The sequence below is a fragment of the Dendroctonus ponderosae genome, unplaced genomic scaffold, assembly GCF_020466585.1.
Source record: "Dendroctonus ponderosae isolate FM_Combo_2020 unplaced genomic scaffold, Dpon_F_20191213v2 Dpon_F_20191213_1, whole genome shotgun sequence".
Classification (NCBI taxonomy): domain Eukaryota; kingdom Metazoa; phylum Arthropoda; class Insecta; order Coleoptera; family Curculionidae; genus Dendroctonus; species Dendroctonus ponderosae.
In genome coordinates, this window is record NW_026017110.1 from 45,358,654 (window position 1) to 45,379,644 (window position 20,991).

General features: G+C 37.3%; 1 protein-coding gene across 2 annotated transcripts; it reads left to right on the forward strand.

The window, feature by feature from the left end:
• Positions 1–1,069: 1,069 nt before the first annotated feature.
• Positions 1,070–19,728, forward strand: LOC109535304 (sensory neuron membrane protein 1-like). 2 transcript variants are annotated; one of them, XM_048667494.1, is made up of 10 exons: positions 1,070–1,398; positions 6,141–6,298; positions 15,124–15,268; positions 15,325–15,576; positions 15,636–15,847; positions 15,898–16,037; positions 16,098–16,243; positions 17,998–18,123; positions 18,179–18,284; positions 18,662–19,728. In XM_048667494.1, the coding sequence occupies exons 1-10, from the start codon at positions 1,291–1,293 to the stop codon at positions 18,829–18,831; spliced, it is 1,563 nt and encodes a 520-aa protein (XP_048523451.1). In that variant the 5' UTR covers positions 1,070–1,290; the 3' UTR covers positions 18,832–19,728. The 2 variants fall into 2 exon arrangements, with proteins under 2 accessions (XP_048523451.1, XP_048523447.1); XM_048667490.1 differs by having other exon boundaries at positions 15,898–16,243.
• The last annotated feature ends 1,263 nt before the right edge of the window (positions 19,729–20,991 follow it).

The window sequence follows — 20,991 nt, forward strand, 5'->3', positions numbered from 1 at the left end:
TAGAAAAATAAATTTTCAATCGGAATTATAGACTTGTCAGCAATGAGCAACAGGAAAAACGCAATGTATTGCTGAGCGGCGAAACAGCCTGATAAATAATTGTCTTTAGTACTAAACCTTTCACAAAGGCACAAGAGCTGGCAACGCTGAGTTCAGCCCGTTTGATTTCATTCAACACAATGATGATTGAAGTGATTAAACCTTGAACACACATTAATTACGCTTTTGTTTCGGCGGTTTTTACTAATATAATGCTGTTGATACACCCACCGAACATAAGTTTGCAGGATTTTCCATTTACTCGTATTTTGTTCTCAATAAATGATAATCTAGCAATTTTTAAGTGTCTTTTATTACGGGTAAATCGCTGATTTTCCGATACAATTTAATGAAAGGCTAACGACAATGGCGGAATAATCACAGAGCAAAGTGCACTTTGCCTATACTTTTATCGTTTCCGTGACTCAAAAGCTGCGGCCATTATCTCCCTAATTGCGGTGAATTGTTTAGAAGCGTTCTTCAATGGCAACAAAGCTCAAAGCGACGTTTTTTTCTTTGGAAAGCCGCATTTTTATAGAGCGAAACCGAGCGCGTCCGGTATTACACAGAAAAGGTCTCAATTAAGGCACGTGCCTGCAAAATACCCTTCAACTTGCAGGAAACCTCCAAAGTTTAATAAATATGATTAAATTCTCCAGCCGGTCATTGTAATTGAAACATTGAAAGGGAGAGTAAAATATCCACATGGCCTACAATTGCATTAATGTTCCCTATGCTTAGCAATGAACTAGGCCTACATAAAAGCAAAAGACAAAGACACTTTGCAAGTGAAAAATTTTGTACAAATAGGGTAAACGAGACCAACGTTAAAAGATTTGAAGTCGCTTCTATGATTAGTAGTAACAAACGATGGAATCTTAATAAATGAATTAGTGGTAATATGAAAATATCTCATGTGAACTCTCCGATTTGAATTTTTGATGTGAATTTCCGATAAAAACCGATAGAAACCTCCTTGCACTTTGATACGTTCGTCCATTGGACAGAAATCCCCACCCTACACCTGCAAGGCATGGACAGTTGCACAATTTATCTTAGTCAAAAGCTCCATGTTCAGCTAAAAATATTGAATGAGAACTTTTCAATAGTTCATAGCAATTAAACTGTCGTCAACTTTGATGCCCAGATTGAAGACGCTTCCGTTCGTGTTTTTTTCCCAAGCTGCAGCTTTTGGCACTGTTTACTCATTTTGTTTATTGTTGCGGGAAAAAGAAACCGAAAGAAAAAACCATGAACTTTCCCATGAGGCTGGCCATTGGCTCTGCCTGTTCTTTGCTTTTCATTATTCTGGTCGGATTTGTGGGGTTTCCGAAGATGATCAAAGGCAAAGTAAAAGACGTAAGTTTGCTCATTTATTAAAACAATTACAGTTCACTTTTATAAAAAATTATGAAGAAATTAACTTGATTTTAAAGTTTTCGATTTTTCTTTTATTTTCCTAGGTATGGGAAGAATAAACCAAAGTTTGCTGATTTAAAGTTTTATGTTGCTCAAAGGAAAATCCTTTAGTGCCTTCTTCAAATATTTTGAAAATTTTTAAAAGTTTGTTTTTATAATCATATGTATAAACGACAATAAAACGACAATAAAAATACGCGGGCACACAAGGAGCCTTTACATCAGCTTCTACTTCTGTTTAGGGCAGTAAATTCGTTTTATTTTTATCTTAGAAATGTTCATTTGTACAACGCATTTTTTGGAAAAAAACTGTTTGGAAAAAAAATGGTCAGTTTGCAGTTGGAAAGTGTTGAGCACAATTATTTCTGCTAAGCATGCTAAATAGCATATATTACCTGTGGTCCCTTGGGAAGTTTTTCATTTTTAATTTGTTTCCAGACAATGTCTGAAAGAGTGATTTTTATAAAAGTACACTTTTTATTATTTTCTCTATTCGAGCAACCTTTTCAAAAAACATATTTTGTTTTCACTTGGGTCAAGCACGAATATTTTTAGAAAACCGTAGACTTTTCAGACAAAAAAGGAGATTTAAAATTTTGGATTGCTTACTGGATAAATTTTATAAATTTGTTGATTCCAACATTCGTAGGTACTTGGCTCCTTTACTGGGAATATTTAAAAAATATGAATACATTTTTAAAAGATTGTCATTTGTGGAGTAAACATTACGAAAGTTTCATAAGGAAAACACTTCAAGGGGTGTTTCAAGAAAGTTTTAAAGTAAACTGGTTTTTTTAAATGCTTTTAAAAAGCTGTTATTATGCTATTTTATATTTCTATAGTTAAACATAATTGCTAAACATACTAGACATACTAAGCAGGGGCATGAGAACCCGCATTTTTTTAAACATGAATTTGGAACTATTTCCGCTTGTATCACATAGCGAGCAGCACTTTTTTGTCTAAACTTTTGGTAACATTTACGGAAAAATTATCCGATTTGTATTTGGTATAAATTAAACAACTCATGTTAAACGTCAAAACTTTAGACGGGATTAATTTAATTACTTTAGTTTGTTTTGCTAATCTCTGTTTCGGTAAATAGAAATTTCATGCAACATTGTTTGAAAAAATCACACTTTGAACAATAAAATTTTCTGTGTTCTGTAGCACGAAAACTATACTCTTTGGCACCCAAATCTCTAGCACTGCATTTTTCCATTAGACCACTTTCCAAAACAGGTCGAAGCGCTTTCTCGTTTTTGTTAACCGATTTGTTTAGAACCATAAAAGAACTCACTTGACGAGAGGAAATCTTAATAAAACGGGTCGAGAAAAATCGCCAAATGTTCGCCCCAAAGATATGTGGTAAGATTTCTTACGAATATTTTACAGACAGTCTGCAGATCTGTCAAAGACTAGAACAAGTTAAAGTTAAAATAGTAGAAACAATTTTATTGCCAGCGTTGTAAAATGCGCTCAATGACCAATAGTCAAATATTCTCAATGCTTTTCGGGAAATGCGTTCCTGGAGTTAGCGGATCTCGAAAAGTGCAATTTTAAACAAATGCGTTTTATGCTTATTTAAAGAAGTATTTTTACTAGTTGAGTTTAAAGCACAAAAATACTGCGTTTTTCTTCTTTTCATTCTTTTTTCCAGATTAAACTGAAAAATTTGATAGGTGAAGGTAACGGTCTCGGATTTATATTGAATTTAGTAGGTACAATTTTGGATTTTTCAAAAGTTTCCTGTTGTTGTTTCCGAATGTTTCCTGTTTCCAAATGTTGTTTTAAAACTGTTTTTTTTTTCTTAACATTTAGTACAAAACTCATAAATCTACTTGTATTTGCTCCCAATGGAACAAACCAATGGATTGATGCATCCAATTTGTCCAAATGAATACGTGTAGTATTCACCCACGCTTTAAATATTAAATTTGTCTAGGCTGACCGGGTTGTTATAAGGACTCATGATTTTGGTCTTACGTAAGTTTATCTGAAGCCCCACTGTTTGCGATACTTCTTTTAGCTCCTTAAACATGTTAGTGATGGCTCTCATAATCAATGCTACAGAGGACAATGTCGTCTGTAAAACATAGATGGCTCAATTACCTCCCGTCAATGTTCATGAGTTTTAACTCCTAATCCAAGATCTTCAAAACTCCTTCCAAAGCCAAGGTGAACAGCTTTGGAGATATTGAGTCTCCTGGTGTAGCTCCTCTGTTTATGGATTTTTTTCATGTATTGATGTTTTCTGTTATCTTGACGTGAAAAGTGGCATTCTCGTAGAAGTTCTTTATCCGAATGTAGTATCGTGAGTCGATCCTATCCGTTTTTAATTAATTTAGTACTGTCCATTTTTCTACCGAGTTAAACACCTTTTGATAGTCGACGGACCCAAGGTGAAGGAAGACATTACACTCCTTACATTTCTCCATCAGTGTCCGCAAAGTGTGAATATGGTCGGTGTTGCTATTGCTTTTTCTGAATCTTACTGGTTCTATGGCTTGGAATAATTCTAGTTTTTTACTCAGGCGTCTGGCCATGATCTTGCTAAGTCACTTTAATGCTAGATAGGAGGCTGATGTGATAGACCTGTAATTTTAGATGTCGCTACAGTCTCCCTTTCGGAAATAGGATTTTGCCTTCAGCGTTTTTCCATGCTTCTGGGATGCGGTGTGCTTCTAGACACTTACTGAGCAGGATGAGGATTGCTTTTTCCAGTGTTGTTCCCCGGTCTTTCAGCATTTTGCAGTAATGCGGATTTTCCTTGGGCCTTGTGGTTTTTCATCGATCTCAGAGCCTCCTCTCGTTCGGGTGGGTCGATCTACGGTGGTTCGTCCGATCCCACATTTAACATTGTTATCTCTCTGACAACCTGTGCCTGACATTTCCTGTCGACAGAGCTTTCAGTAGATATTTTGAATGCCGGTCATGATCTCTTGCTCTTCAGCTCTGTATCTTGTTCATTCCCCATTTTCCGAATGGCCTGTTTTCCTCTTGTCATACTCATCTCCATTCCTTCATGTTAAGGTTGTCTTCAATTGCTTGCTGAATCAGATGGCTGTGGTTTCTTATATAATTCCTAATATCTTTTTTTTTTGTTTGTCAATGACTCTGTAGTCTCACAAATGTCTATGCGTCTCCCTTCGCGTCTTTTGCAAATTTATTGTGGCTGCACTAAGCTTCGATCGTCCACCTATTGTAGTGACCATGCCTGTTTCACAGACGTTTGGATGCTTTTGGTTATTTTTTTGGATTAGATCTCAAGGTCTCTATTTTTCAGGGCCTTTACAGATTAGAGTTTTTGTTCTATGTAGGAGTGATATTTATCTCTCTTGTGTTGGAGTTCAAGTAGGCTTACTGATGATTTTTTTCTGAATCATCTTTTTTCTTTCGAGGCGAGTAGTTATGCATCCTTTTACTGCCACACACCGGTGGTCACTTCTTGTATTGAAACCTTCCGGAACAGATACATCCGGGCAGTCTTGTTTCTCTGTGGTTAGGATATAATCAGTTTCGTACTTTACCTGTCGATTCGAGCTTCTCTACGTCTACTATCGTTGCTTGGAGTTTTTTTAAGAATGCGTTTATGCAGAACATCTCCTCCTACTAGTGACTGTGCAAGTCCAGTATGGACCAATGTTGTCCGGGTCTCCCACTTGCTTCTCTCCAATTTTATTGGAGCGTGTTGCTCGCCCCAATCTGTTAGCTGTCGAAATATCTTCGTAGAACTGTTACACTTCCTCTTCTGCGGCGGCTGATGTCGCTCTGTCTTGCGTTTAGCTTTAGCTCCATGTAGAAAACTCGATCTGGTATCGCTCTGCTGCTGGCGACTTAGTGTTTGAGTCTATGGTGGACGAGCAGAGCTGCTCACCCCAAATGATGATGTTCGGTGTAGTTTCTTCGAAAAAGGTAATGTCACGACTTAAGCACGGTAGATGTCCCCCTTGCATACTTGTTTCACACAGTCCTATGATGTCTCATCTGATGTTTTTAAGCTTTGTTTCTAGAGCTTCCAGATGTTCTTCTAGTTGCAACGTTCGTTTGGTACGTGGTAGCAGCGTCCCTTATCTTCTGCCAACAAATGTTGAGAGCCGCTATCTCATGGTTTAAATGCTCGAAATGCTCCTAATGTCCCATAGTTCTGTTAAGAACAATTGTGTTTGGCATATAAGTTTGAAGATGTTTCCTTCCAACATAGACAGTTAACTATAAATTATTCACATTTAGAATATTTTATTACTAAATTGTACATTCGAAACAACGTTGCTTTTAATTTGAATACCTTATTCAATTCAATAGTCCAAATTCAATAGTAGAAACTGTTATTAGCATAATTGTAGGATGTTAAATTAAGCACACAAACGTATGAAAATGTGCAAATCACTGAGAATATTACGCTACAGCAAAAAGAGGAATCTTGCTGTATTATCAATTGAATTGATTCGATTTAGTATATTTCAATATTTCCTTAAATTATTTCAGTAAAGATGATTATTATAGAATAATTTGCCTTAATGTTCTTCAAAGCCTCTCAAAACTACAGCTAGCAAATTCAAACTGTGCTTTAAGAAAAACGTAAAACTTGACTAGACAATATTTTAATGAACAAACGATCTTACAGCACTTTGGTAAGATGGGACACCAAATAATGATTATTTGCTTCTCTGTGCCAACAGATGGTTAACCTGAAGCCGGGCATGGAAATCCGAGAAATGTTTGTCAAAGTGCCGTTTCCACTCAGTTTTAACGTCTATATTTTCTCGGTGCTGAATCCTGCTGAGGTGCAAGGCGGGGCCAAGCCACACCTAAAGGAAATGGGCCCCTTTTGCTACAAGTAAGCTCAAATATGTAATAGTGTTTTATATACCACATTTCAGGAAAGGATCTGTGTATTTTATGAATAAAATAAAAAATACAGGGGTTTCGTGATATGTGTAGGTATCAAAATAAAAAAAATAATAGGTTTATCAATGAAACGGTTTCGATTTCTATCCTACTCGTATAACAGATTTGGATTTTACCTCCAATTTGGGATAAGTTTTATATGATATACCCTAAACCGAATTTGAACAATTTCCGAGATGGAAGAAATTAAAAATTAACTTTCCACTGACACTAAAAGTATTACTCTAAAATTTTAATCCAACAAGTTCAAGTTCTAGGGTTTATTGCAGAAACAATCCCCCATTTTTATGCTTTAATAGATAAACTATTTATATAATCTCACTTCTATTTAATAAAAATTAGCTTTTGATCGGCAAGGAAACTTTTAAATACTTTGGCACCAATTGGTTTTTACTGAAAATACCTTCAAGCCGAACAAATAAATAAATAATTTAAAATGAAAAGTTAATAATTGTGTCCTTTACTAGAAATATTCATTTGAAATCTCTGGACTCTCTAATTTTAGAATCCCCTAGTAACTGAATCCTTTATAACTCTCTCTAGAATGAACAAAGAATACGTAAATACCATCTTTGTAAAATTTTGCCATTGCAACAATTAACACCAGAAAAACAGGCAGCTTGTATTTGACTGAAACTTGAGATTAAAAACAACTGTTTTTATTACGGCGGCAGCAAGGTGAGCCTGGATTACACTATGCTGAGTTGCCCCTTTGGGTTATTGCCGCTGAGTTATTAACCAATTCACGACTGGTCATTTAGACGTCTTTTTTAATATAAAAATAAAATCTCTTATAAGGAAACCCTTAAATTACTCAGCAGAAAAACCATGGGAGAGTGGCTCGTGAAGGAAATTGGTCGATGATTTGATCATTCGTTGCCAATCGGTTTTTTCAAGATCGTTATAAAGGTGAACAAAACACTAATTTCTGGTTTATTTAACTGGTCAGATAAATGACTTTAAAGAGGCCTTAACTAGACTTAGACTTAACCATTGGCCACAACCATTTTTATTTTCGGCTATTCCAGCCATTTCCCAAATCTCCTTGTAGAGATTACAATAATCGTATTTTCGTTCATCCTCTTTAGTTTCTTTGCACTTTCTGTGAATCCAACTTCTTTTCGCTTCAGTGATCTTCCTCTTAATGTTCTGGTTTACTTTATCGTTAACTGCATTATTTCTTCTTTATCGCATGGGATCCACAAGCTTCAATATTTTATTTGTGCCATCTAAGTTTCATTTGCTTTTGCTCACACTATAATTTATTTCTCACACTGTTATTATCCCGTTTTTATATCAATTCAGCCTTCGTTTATTCTAGAAGCGTCTTGATAACTTTTCAGTCTTTTAAGATTTACATGCTTTCTGTGCATTACATGTTGCACAACTCCCAAAACATCTGCTTTTGTTTAGCAGTTGATCTTGATGGAATGCACGTCCGAACGTCGAGTTAATATCAAAATTCTTTTTATCGTGCTGCTCGATGTCTGGTGGAGATTTTCATATCCACAAGCGGCGTTTTGCAATTTGAAAAATGTGTTTATAGTTACAAGCTCTTCGTTTCTACCGAACACCACCAGTCTGCCCCTGCTCATTTCGATTTGTCAACGCACTTCTCAGCTTCACTTTCTCCTTCCAATCTTAGCATTAAAATAGCTAATAACGATGATAATTTTTTGGAGGTTTGGTTTCTTAACATTACGCTTAGGATATATGAATTTTTTTGTGTAAATTAATGCTAAAATTTTTGAATTTTATTTCATTTTTAAGCAAACAGTTATTTTTTCTATTTGCTCTGGATAATGCATTTTATTACAAATTGAGTTTTTTTATTTCCATTAATTCTCAATTTTTTTACTTTATCAATGGCAATTTGAGTATTGGTTTCAATTGGTCATAGAAAATTTTCGCAGTGTTTTTATGGTTTCGAATATATTTATTATAGACAGGACAATCGGAAATGGGCAATTAATGCACATGGGATTATCAGAATGACAATAAATTTATTTTCATTTTTTTAAATATCCGATTAACATAGTGTTTTTGTAAATTTGAAAATTAATCTCGTGATCGTCAGATGTTGTAAAATTGATTTTTATGTTCTGCTTCTACCTCGAACACTATTTTGATTTTCGGAAATTCTGAGCCCTGAATTCTAATGTAATTTGTTTTACCCTTATGACAATATTTTATCATTAATTCTTGTTTCTTCTGTTTTAACGTTGTTTAACTTTGAACATTCAATTAGTTCAATGTTTTAAGATTAATGTAATATATTGTTAAAGATTTACTGAACGTTCTATTTAAAATCAATAAATATATGAGTGACTTTAGAACAAATCTATTTTTTAAGAATTTCAGAGTTGTTTCAATCTTGGCTGGTAGGAATTAAAATGTGTTTATCAACTTTTCAATATGTGTCGGATGATGACTTTTTCCCTTTTACTTAATTGCTGTTTATTGTTAATTATTTCATCTAATATTCGGTTGAAGTTGGCTGCTGAACTTCACCAAGCGTTTCTGCATCCAAATCCATAAAAACATCATCATAATCTTCCAGTTGCTGCGTCTAAAGTTGAACAAAGGCTTTTCCTAAATTGTTCCAGTCGTCTAGATTCTGAGCTTTTTGTAACCAGTTGCCAGCAATTATTTTGACATCGTCTGTTCATGGCGTAGGTGATCTGTCCCTACTCCTTCTCTTAGTTCAAGGTCTCCACTATGTCAATTTTCTGGTTCACCGCCCATTAGCCATTCTTGACTCCTAGCCGGCCCGTTCCACTTAAGCCATGCCATGAGCGCGATAAGATCCCTGACGCCTGTCCTCATTTCCTCATTTCTGACTCTATTTCTGAGAGTCATTCTCAGTAGCGACCTTTCCATTCTTTTTTGGACTTTGGAAGTTTGGGTGCTGTGGCCTGGGTTAAGGAGAATGTTTCGGCACTGTGAGTCATGACTGAGAGGACGCATTGGTCGGACCTTTCATATGCTTCGTCGGTGATTTCATATGCTGTTCTTCATTACGTCTGCTAGAGCTCCATATGCAGCCCATGCCAGATCAGTGGTTTGGTCATCTCTGGCAATTTGGATTTCATGACCTAAGTTAAGAAGTATTTATATATGTAGACTAGTATTATTTCGTTACCACCGACATTTGGGTTTCCACTTGGTATCAAATTTGTCATAAATTGCGTTTTTCCAAAACTAATGTTTAAACCGACTTTTATGCAAATGGCTCAGTAAGCCCAAATTGCATGTTTAAGCACTATGTCGTCGGCAAATCGTAGGTGGGAGAGTATGTCGCCGTCAATCCAGTCCAACTGCTTGAAAGCAAGTTTGGCAGATAACGTGTCCTCGTTTCTAATTCCTCTTTCGCCTTTTATGCACTTGGCATCTTTATGCAATCTTACAGTCATTGCATTGCTGTTTATGTCTTCAATCAGTTTAGAGTACCGATAGTCCACATGGCGTTGCTCTAGCGCTTTCATTACACTGTTTATTTCGTATCGAATGGGCTAATACCAGGTTTCGCTTGTATTCGATGAATTTTTCCATCAGGTCTTTAATGCAGTGGAGGTGGTCGTTAGATCCAAAGTTTGCCCTAAATCCCGCCTGTTTTCCAGGTTGATAAAAGTCCAATTTTCGTTCTAACCGAGTTGCTATTTTATTCTTGTGAAAAGCTTGTTGTGGGTAGTTTTCAAAATCTGTTAGATCGCCCTTCAGTATCAAAATGGTTAGCGCATCAGCGTTTGGGCATCACATGCGGTAGTTGCCGGGGGGTTAATTGGATTTGTGTGGTAGTTACAATTTTTTTTACTTCGGGATTATCAGTTTCCAAGTTTATGTTTATTTTTATTGTTTATCAACCGGTCCACAGGTTGCAAGCGGAGCGGAATCACATTGGGTTCAAGTTCAGAGAGCAAAATTTCAATATCTCGCACGACACTAACGTCAATTATTATAACTATCAAATGGGTATACCTTGTTATGGTTTGGGGTGCTGCTTGATTGTCATCTACCCATGTTTTCGAATTTTAATTTGTGTCTTTATTCTTCATCGCTTGTAACGATAGGTGGTTGACTTACTCTGATGACCTCTGTGTTTGTATCTTCTGTCCATTTGTTGTACGTGATTTATTTTATACTGTTTTATTATATATTTTTTTTAATTTTTCACCATTCTTGACTGTACTGTGCGTACTTTGTATTGCAGTATTTTGTTTTGGTTTTTTACTCGCTTTATCCATAAAATTTGTGAATTTTTCCGTGGCACTAAAGCATATTTTGATTTGAATTGATTTGAGTTGATTGTGCTATCTTGTTGCTGATCGGCTTGGTGGAGACATACGTTGAGAACGTTTTGAAGACATACGTTCCTTTATTTTCTCTAAAAGTCTGTCCCCTCCAATTTTTTCAGCTTTGTTAACAGTACCGCCTTCACGCGAAACTTTAGGGTTTTTAATTTTCTTTCGTGCGTTTCTTATTACATCTGTAGTTACATATGGCATTCCTTCCGAACCTTTGTTCTCTTTTTTTTCCAGAGTTTTTCTATTTGTTGCTCATCAACGTTTTGTCGACTCTTATACAATTCTGTATAGAGTTATTCTAACTACTACCCTTAACAATTCTTCGCTGTTGGTGGTCATAGCTCTATTTTTGTCTTTCGATTTTGCCCTTTGAAATGTTCATTTTGATCCTGACCATTTCACAGAAATCGCTCAGCTGATATCTCTCAGTTCCGGTAGATTGCTACTTATAATGACGAAACGGAGGTGGTTGAAGTAAGATCATGAATGATTTGCACTGACAATGTTAGCTTATCAGTGGAATAATCGAGGACGTCACAATTTAGCCTTGTGACGTAATAACAAACGATCAAGTAAATTATTCTTCCCAGGGTGAATTTTAATTTTTAATCGTTCTGAGCTTTAATAAAACCGCAACGACAAAAACACCAACAATATTTGCTTTCAAAAACGTTTAATAACAGAATAATTTTCTAAATTTACAAACGTTTCCTAAATATAATTTACAAAACTAAACTTACCTTAGCTCTCTAGCGCGCGCCTTTAAAAATCTCGCGAGCGGGCGCGCCGCGGCTATTGCACCGCAAATGCTTTTAAAAAAAGCAAACGTCATTAACTACTTTAAAATGTATTTAATAAGTGCAATTAAAACAAGTAACCGAAAATAGATGCAATTCTACAATTAATACTTGAAAAAATTCCAACAAAATTAAATAAATATGTAAAAAATCTAAAAATAGATATCTGAAGTACACATCATTGTTTTTTCCAATAAAAAATTGATAATCTTTGTCTGGTCCCGTGGTTCAAATTCCGTTTTTCTTTTATCTGCTTATTGTTCGGAATCACTACTATAAACGTTACTTTCAGTAACTTCTGGCTCCTGGTCTGAATCGCTGTCAAAATCGTCATCTATTACGTGACTTCTGTTCCCGTTAATGTTCTATTGTAAATCTTATTCTGCTTATCCGCTAATTATCTCACCACCTATGACAACAATTTTTCTAATTCGTCCGGACTCAATTTTTTTTCGACCTCTAACAAAAATTTAAAATCTATATACATTTTTTTAGCTTAAACGACATACATCTACAATACGTCACCATAAAGAACCAAACACGATAAATGTGTATCAAAATATGCTCAATTCGTAACAAAAAACTCCATAAATATATTATTATTATACTTACATGACCAGGCGCGCCGCGGCAAATTAGCCGCAAAAATTGCACACTCTTACTAAATGCCACTCTGCAACTAATGCCGACCGAAATAGGGCCTGTTCGATATAGGAATGAACGGACAAATGTATTGGGAACGAATACCTGGAAGAACGACGGCGTCAGTTTTAATGCATGGTATTTATAACAAAAAATCTAAAAAATGCGGCATTTTGCCGCGGACGCGTCCGCTGGAGGGTTAAGCTTAAGATTAAGAATTGAAATGCTGAAAGTCAAGCAAAAAAGTCCTGCTTATTCTATTTTAACTAATTTTTAAAGAAAACAAAAGTGTCATAATTAGTCGCAACTGTGTGCTCTAATTGCACATGCGACACTACCGTCAGTCCTTGACGGTGAGATATTGGCCTCCAAAAAGGGAATTAAGTTTAAAACTAACTGTTTTTGGAGCTAAGTAGCCTGCTGCTATCAGCCCGTTGAGAAGTCTGTACGACCTCTTTTTAAAGTTGATACTGGCCAACTAAACTGGTTGAGCTTCCAACGTTGCAAATTTTTTGTTTAAGAGACCTTCAGAAGGTGGGGGTTGTGGTTCAACCACTGAGATACTGCGCCCTTTATTGCACAATACTCCAAACACCAATATAGGGGCTCGTGTCAAATTAGACACCGGGTATACCAAATGATACGAGAGGGGGTGCGATGCTTCGCGTTCGAAAATCCGGTGCGTACTACCTCCATGAATTTTTTTCTTTACTCGCCTGGTCGGGCACTTAAAAAATGCTTTCGCTGATAAGATCAACGACCCAGGCGGTTTAAATGAGTTTATTTTTACAGGGGAAAATCAGGGTGTGTTTCACCGTTTGTTGCAAGTAAGTCTGCAACAGATCAATTTAAATTTATGCTTTTAGTTTCCCACTGCATTGACCTAAAGACATTCTTTAGCGCTTATTAACACAATTTTGGAGATATGTTCTTGATTCTCATACGTAATGAGGCATTTTGTATATATCTTTCAGTAAATTTGTCTAGCGAGAATCTATTCCCAATAGAATTGAGACGTGTGAATGCCCACGTCTCAATTGAATCGAACGCTTCTACTAATGCCATATACATCGTTCTCGATATCACTAATGTACCCATTTTTAAACAGCAGAATAACTTCTGCATTCTGCTATCAATCCGGAATTTGGCCCTCCTGAAAGAATTTATTTAGAAGATTCTGTAGTGGTCTTTCGATTTTTAGCAATTTACAGATGATTCTATCCTCTCCCGGGCTTCTCCGTTATTTCATTTTTCTCAGAACACCTTTTATTTCTTGCCGAGTTATCTTTGATATATCTTCGGATCCCACATTGCAGAGCTTTTCGCACCTTCTGTTGCTGCAGCAGGTCTAATGGAAGTATACAGAATAGTATAAAATTTTTGGCTGTGCTCAGCAGTACCGTTGCGGTCCAAGACTACATATTGGTCATTTATTGTGGTCATCTTGCGACTACCTGGAGATAATTTTGGTCTAATACCCTCATATTTGCGCTATTTTCAATAGTGTTTTTGATAGTTTTGGTGATGTATACTCGGATGTCTTTTTTACCTCTTGTGTGCTCCGGTACTCTGAGGGACTGGAAGTGTTTCTTCTTTGTTCCGTGAGGACTCAACTTGTTCCTTAGTTTCCAGCAAAACTTCTTGACCGTGGTGAAGATGTCATTGGTAATTTTGAGGCATAGTTCGTTGAACTCCATGTCATGATAGGTATTGAATAAACTCAACTTCCTGGCCAGCTCTTTTTGATATGCCTCTGTTCTTTGTTCAAGTTCGTGAGCTGTAGAAGATTTATTTTTTTGTATCAGTTTGTTTCTTTCGATTTTCAGCTTAAAACTAAGAGCTGCTCTTCCCAGCCTGAGCCCGAGTCAAACCAGTTCAGCACTGAATCGTCTGTGCGTATTTTGTGTCGTGTGCGAGAATGTAATCGATCGCATTTTTTGTTTCGCCGTCGAGGCTCCACGAAGTCCACTTTCTCTGTACGGGTTTTTTGGAAAGAGTGTTAAAGCAGAATACATTTTCTTTATTTAAGAGGACACCCAACATTTCTCCTCTGTGATTTCTTGCTCCCCCAAACCAAAAGTTCCAATGTTGTCAAAGTCAGTTGCGTCGCGTTGCCAAACATACAGTTGAAGTCGCCACTTATGACCTTGTAGTGGGTTTTGCATGCACCAAGCGCTTTGGTGTCTTCGAGAAAAGTTTCCATTTTCTCATCGTCCGCATTACTTGTTGGTGCATATCGTTGGATACACTCTATACTGCATCGTTTGTTGAGTTTAAGCACCATGTAAATGACCCTGTTAGAGGCCGATTCCACCTCTGCTACCAAATGTTACAGCCACGTATATTACCTGATTTCAGGTCAGTGGGTTCCTCATCTGGTAGTTGTTTCTGGCAGAAACCGATGATATTCTATTTTATATGTTCAATTTCTTCTTCTAGCCTGTTGAAATGTTCGGGATCCCTCATTGTTCCGATATATATTGTTTGCAGCCAAGTCGAGTTTGAGCCTTTGTGAGATCAAGATAGTAGTATCAGACATTGGATCAGACGCTGTTTGTAGCCGCTTACTCTGGGTCAGACGATACAGTGGTGGTTTTGGTTCGCCCCAAGTATTTAATTACGTCGGTACCACCCAATTCTCATCATAAAGGCAGAATAGAGAGGCCCTATGGGGGACCTCTATCCTGCCAATCTATCAACCCCTTAAGGGCAGTTAATCATCACATCGAAGTTTAGAATTTTGGTAATGTCCATTTGATGCTATGCTGATCAATTGCATTCTGTCGTTCTAGTGAAGACGTAAGATTCCGTAGCGTTAAAAATGTTCTAAAAAAATTGTCTACTTAAACATGAGAGAAATGTATATTAAAAAATTTTAAAAATCGGATCTACGTTGATGATAAATCTATATTAAAATGGGTTCTTCCTAGCAAAGCCCTGATCATAAATACTGGGACAAATTGCATAACGAAAAACTCCGTACATGCCTAACACCAATAAAAATTTTCCAGTGAATGGAAAACAAAAATCAACGTTGAAGACAACGAGGGAGACGATACGATTAGCTACGATCCGGTGGACACTTTTGAGAATGCAAAGCGTCCGAAATGCCTGAGTGTGGATACTCTAGTAACCATTCCACATCCGATGATTTTGGTATGCAACCAAACTCTGTTCTGGGCACTTCTAAACAGTTTTTCGACTTGTTTCAGGGTATGGTAAACACGATACTCCGTCAGAAACCTGGAGCATTAACGCTAGCAAATAAGGCCATAAAGTCCATCTGGTCGAACCCCAGTTCTTTGTTTATCACTGTAAAGGCGCAAGATTTGCTTTTCGATGGCGTAGTGATCCACTGCGGAGTCAGCGACTTTGCCGGCAAAGCTATTTGCACCAACCTGAAAGCAGAGCCATCGTTGACCCATCTAGGTGAGGACGATTTGGGATTTTCGCTGATGGGACCGGTAGGAAGTTTGAAAGTTGGCAACAAATCAATCGGAATTAGCCTGTTTGCTATTGGTAGAAAAATGGTACAGCTGGAAAACGAATCAAAGCCTTTCGCGGAACTCAAGATTTTCATAAAGTTGGCCGCATCATTGAGTTTGACGGCAAATCCAAACTGGACGTGTGGAACAACTCGAAATGTGACACAATTGTTGGTACTGATGGTACCATATTTCCGCCGATGCTCAAAAAAGAGGAAGGACTGGCGTCGTTTGCGCCGGATCTATGCAGGTATCCCTCAAACGCATAAAGTGGTCATTTTTGGAAATACATCATTTCAGGTCGCTGATCGCTCAGTTTGACAAACATGACAAATACGATGGGATCCCAGTCAGCTCATTCTTTGCCTCGTTGGGCGATCAGTCGAAAAACCCGGCTGAAAAGTGCTTCTGCACCACCCCGGAAACGTGCTTGAAGAGAGGTATGTCGCAATTTGCAATCTTTATATCGGCCCACCAAACATTCCGATTTTACCTGGCAGGACTGATGGACTTGTACAGATGCGCAAAAATTCCTCTGTATGTGTCTTTGCCACACTTCTACGATTCGCATGAAAGCTATTTAAAGGGTGTCAAGGGGCTGAAGCCAGATGTTGAGAAGCACGGCATACGAATCATGTTTGAATTGGTAAGTTATTTCAGGTTTACGAATGAACACTAGCATCCGTAAACGGTTTTCTTATTACATATAACTAACCAATAGATAAATTATATTTAATATTGTACCGTGGATGGCCGAGTATTAAACTCTTTCTTCTGCTTCCAACTTTTATTCTACTCGGTACAACTTTAACTACGGAACAAACTAACTTCTAAATTAACGTCAACTTCACAAACAATAACAATAACAAACGGAAAACACGCGTTTCCGACTCGCGGGGTTTAGCCTCTTCTGCACCCGGACGCGGCTGTCACTTCACTGACTTCCCATGGTGCTGGTCGTCGCTTATATAGTTTCTTCCAGGTAACCCAGAAGATTTCTCCAGTCCAGGTGCGAAATTTCCCGCTTGTCAGTGTCATATTTGACAGTAAATGGGGCCCAAATGGGGCTCCCATTTACTGAAATATCATGAATTTCGAGCCCCCATTCCAAACGTGAGTACCCCAGGCCATTTCCGTTACAATATGATTAAATCTATACCTCCATTTTATGCAATGTTGCCGTATTATTTTGCTTTCTATCAAAATATTCAAAATACATGTATTTCTTAAAAAATATTTAGAACGTCATTTCCTAATTTCCTGACTCACCCACGTTTCCCTGAGGATATTGTCCTGGTGAGCGGAGATGCCGACAAACTTGAACTCGTGCTCCTGCTGAGAGAGCTGAAGGAAGCTTAGGAGTCCGTGGGCCTGAGGATGAGCCTCCGAAATATTAAAATAATTTGTCAAGGTGACATTCAGATCACAATTGATAACCACACGCTTGGTGTTGTTGAAAAGTATGTGTACCTTGGATACAACATCAAGCTTGTCAGGGATAACCAGACAGAAGAAATCACCAGGCGAATTGGCGTGACGTCGGCTACTTTTGAAAAACTTGAACACATCCTCAATAAACCGGAGATACCCATCAACCTGAAGCGGCAAGTGCTCAACGCCTGCATCTCACTTGTCATGACCTACTGCCTCGAAACTATAACAGGGCAGAAAACACGACGAACCGACTCAGAGTATGTCATCGGGAAATTGAACGGGGGATGCTGGAGATCAGCTCTAAGGACCGAATTAGGAACGAGATCGTCAGAGAACGAACTAGAGTTGTTGATGTCATAGAACGTATTGCCACCAATTAATGGCAGTAATAATGCAGTGGCGGCCCAGTGCATTAAAAGTAAAAGCACTCTTTATTTATTCGTAATAAAAGACGTTAATAATTTTTGAAGCAAATAACCTTACAAAAAGCTATTGAATACGTGAATCCGCTTCAACCATATACAACTAATCTCCGGAACAGAGAATGTTCGGACACGACCGTGCAATTTAGGGAAATGCCGTTATACTTTAGAGGTGCATGGCCAAAAAATTAGGGGTGATAAAAGGGAATATGACCCCCAAAAATTCGGCCCATTCTTGCGGCCAACGGAATATTGAACGGCCTGGACTTTAGAGCATAAGATAGTATTTCAATTTTTTTCTGACTCTATGAAAAGGTCTAAGACCGTGAACGGGGAACTCCAATAATATTTAAAACATCATCACCCTGTATATTAAAAACGCGGCAAAATGAGGCAACTACTTGCCTCAATGTCCCTTGTCAGTCTGTTTATGCCACACCCTATGCATCTGAAAGAATTTAAATTATCTGGTTACTTGATCTACAAAATGAGCTTCGGTTTACATCATATACTAGATCGAATTGCGACTTTTGATCTCTTGCAGTTGACAGGCAGTCCATTAAGTGCCAGAAAGAGACTTCAGTTCAACATGCCTTTGGAACCCAATCCCAAAGTGGAGCTTTTCCATAATTTCACACCAACGGTACTGCCGATTTTCTGGGTGGAGGAGGTAAAGAGCTCCCTAATAACTCCATAACTGGTAGACTCTAGGTCGATTCTTTTAGGCTGTCGACCTGAACAGTACTTTCACCAAACCCTTGAAGACACTGTTCCTAACCAAGAAATTAGTCAATATTGTGAAATATTTGGTGCTGCTGATGAGCATCGGAGGTAACGAATAACTCTTTAATAATTCGATCGATTGCATGCTAGAAATTGCAAGCTTGGTTTTCCATAAATAAGTAAGGGGCCTTTGAAGTAAAACTAGGCCATTTAGTCATTAAGGATTTACCAAGTTCGATATCTAAGTCTAAACATAATTAATTAAGCCAAATGTTGGTCATCAAGTATAGCTAGAGTTTCTCATTAATTATTGCCGTTCGTTCCCGGCTGAATAACTGATAGGTATATTGTTTAAAATGATATTCGAGCGAAAGATGCCAAAATGCCAATTGAAGTTTAATGGGGAGCGTCAGGTTGCAAAGGCCCCTAAAAACGAATTCAATTATTATAGTTGAAAATTACTAAGGCGCTCAATGTCTCTATAGGTTTTTGTGCAGCAGTATATCTCTACTTCAAATCTGATGACTCCATGAATGTGACATCCGTCCAGAAAGTGCAGCCTGATCAGAACGGACACAGAAACATCATAAGCACTGTCTTCAATGGAAACCACACAGCGGGACAAGACAATGAAGCTTATGAAGACAAGTACTAAAATAATGCAGTCGTGTCCAAATATATTCTGGCTGTTTCTGGTGGAGTTTTAATCAGTGTTTTGGCGTTCTCCAAACGTGCCTAAAAGTTTGCATCTTCTGAGGTTTAGGAGTAGTTGCTCAAAAACATGCTGACGTACTTTAGAATAGTATAAGTTTGCAACCTTAACAAGTGATTCAAGTGCTTGCAATTGTGGCACTACTACTGTGTTTATTTTTAATCTCTCAGCTTAATTGAAGGAGAAAGTTTATTTGAGAGGGATTGAACTATGTAGGAAAAGACAAAGTTTTGGTTGTTCGGAATCTTCTCTTTTTACATCTACAACTGCTATAAGCAATGTAACAGCTATAAGCAATGTCTACAGTAATTTTCGTCTTTATTGTATAACCAATAAATAATTACTAGAATGACAAAAAAATTTAGGAAGTATTGATTTGTCCTTTTGCTTTGTTTGTTTTTGTGTTTTTTGTGCTGAAAAAGTAAAAAACTTTAAAGCGGAAATTAAGAACAAGGAAATGATAACTTCTTTCGGATTGAAGGTGATTTTTTAGAAACACGTTACTTTGGAAAACTTAAATGTTCTTAACGAAGATGAAGCAATTTAATTACTTGTTGACGCATTTTTCAAAACATTGTTGCAGAAACAACAGTAGTTTCAAAATTTGTTAAAATGCACAAAAATGTCTCATGTTTGATTGCACCTTTATAAATTTCACCCAAAAAAGTGGCAAATAAGGAACCATTTCAGATTACCATTTACTAGATGTAAATTTTGGCCAAAATAGTTTCTATCTTTGATTCTAGACTTAGGAAGACTATTAAATTAGTGATATTATTTTAAACTAACTATAGTCTTTGTACAACTTAAATAATAAATGGAAAATTGTACCATGGTCAATAATGACTAACCTTATTTCTCAAAATGATAAAAGTAAGAAAAATAAATATGTTTAAAGTGAAACCGGCAGTTCCACATAGAGAGAGTGCCTATCGTATATCTGAGAGTAATGATCCTGGAAAATTAGAGATAAAATTTGGGTCACTAGGTGAAGTGGCCATCAGAAAATCCGGAAAACGATTTTTAAGTACAACATTCTACTACAAGGAGGTGCACTTAAAAGGTAATACTCTAAAACCCTAACCTTTCCAAAAATTTACAATATAAGTTGTACTTTCACTCACATCGTTGAAAAGCTTGGCCAATTTTGCAAGAATTAGCTTAAAGATTTAAAACTGGTTGTCCACGATAATAAGACTTAAGGAGTATAACCGAAATAGTGCCTGAAGAACTATGTTTCAACATCAAAAATGTTACCAACTTTTAACATTAGGTGCTATGCATTAAGCAGGGTCCACATTTGCTAACATGTCGCATAACGTTGTCATATACCAATGTTATATGCTAGATGTTGAAATAACTAAGTTTCGTCCACATTTAAGTCATTGATTATGAAATCGTAGAGTGAAAAAGAAGCGCTGCTTGCTAGAGCAGCATGGGCTATTATTTTTGTGGATGAAAATGAAAGAAAATTTTGCATCCGTCCTATATACTCAGGTCGAGAATCGTACATACTGGAAGTAATCTTCTACATGATCTTAAAATAGATGATGGTGGCCTAGCATTTAAGGAAAGCTTTCAAAATTTTTGTTCAATCAGTGGTGCAGATTTTGAATATCTATTAACCCGAATTAATCCAAAAATACACAAAATGGACACACGATTAAAAGATGCAGTACCCATCATGGAACGTCTGGCATTGACTTAACGGTTTTTGGCTACCGGTGACTCCTTTCAAAACTTAATGTACTTGCATTTAGAAATTTTTTCCGGGCTTTGAAGCCGTGGTCTATCGGAATTTCTTCCTGACGTTTCGTCCACAACTGCGGTGGACATTTTCAAAGGCGATGAGGCAGTGGGCGAAGTGATCTCCCGTGCTTTCCGACTAAGAATGATCCAACTGCTGGATTCCCAGTCGTATTTATGCCGCCCAGCCGTGTGTGCTCATGCGTGGGGGATGGGTGGGGGTTCCAACGCTTCGGCGCAAAACGCGCTTCCAATCTGGATTGAGTGCCGTAATTTCTTCTTTTCTGTTGAAATTGTTTTGGTGTTTAAATATTTCGATGGCCTCCCTGGTGAGTCTCGGGTAGTATCTTTCAGATT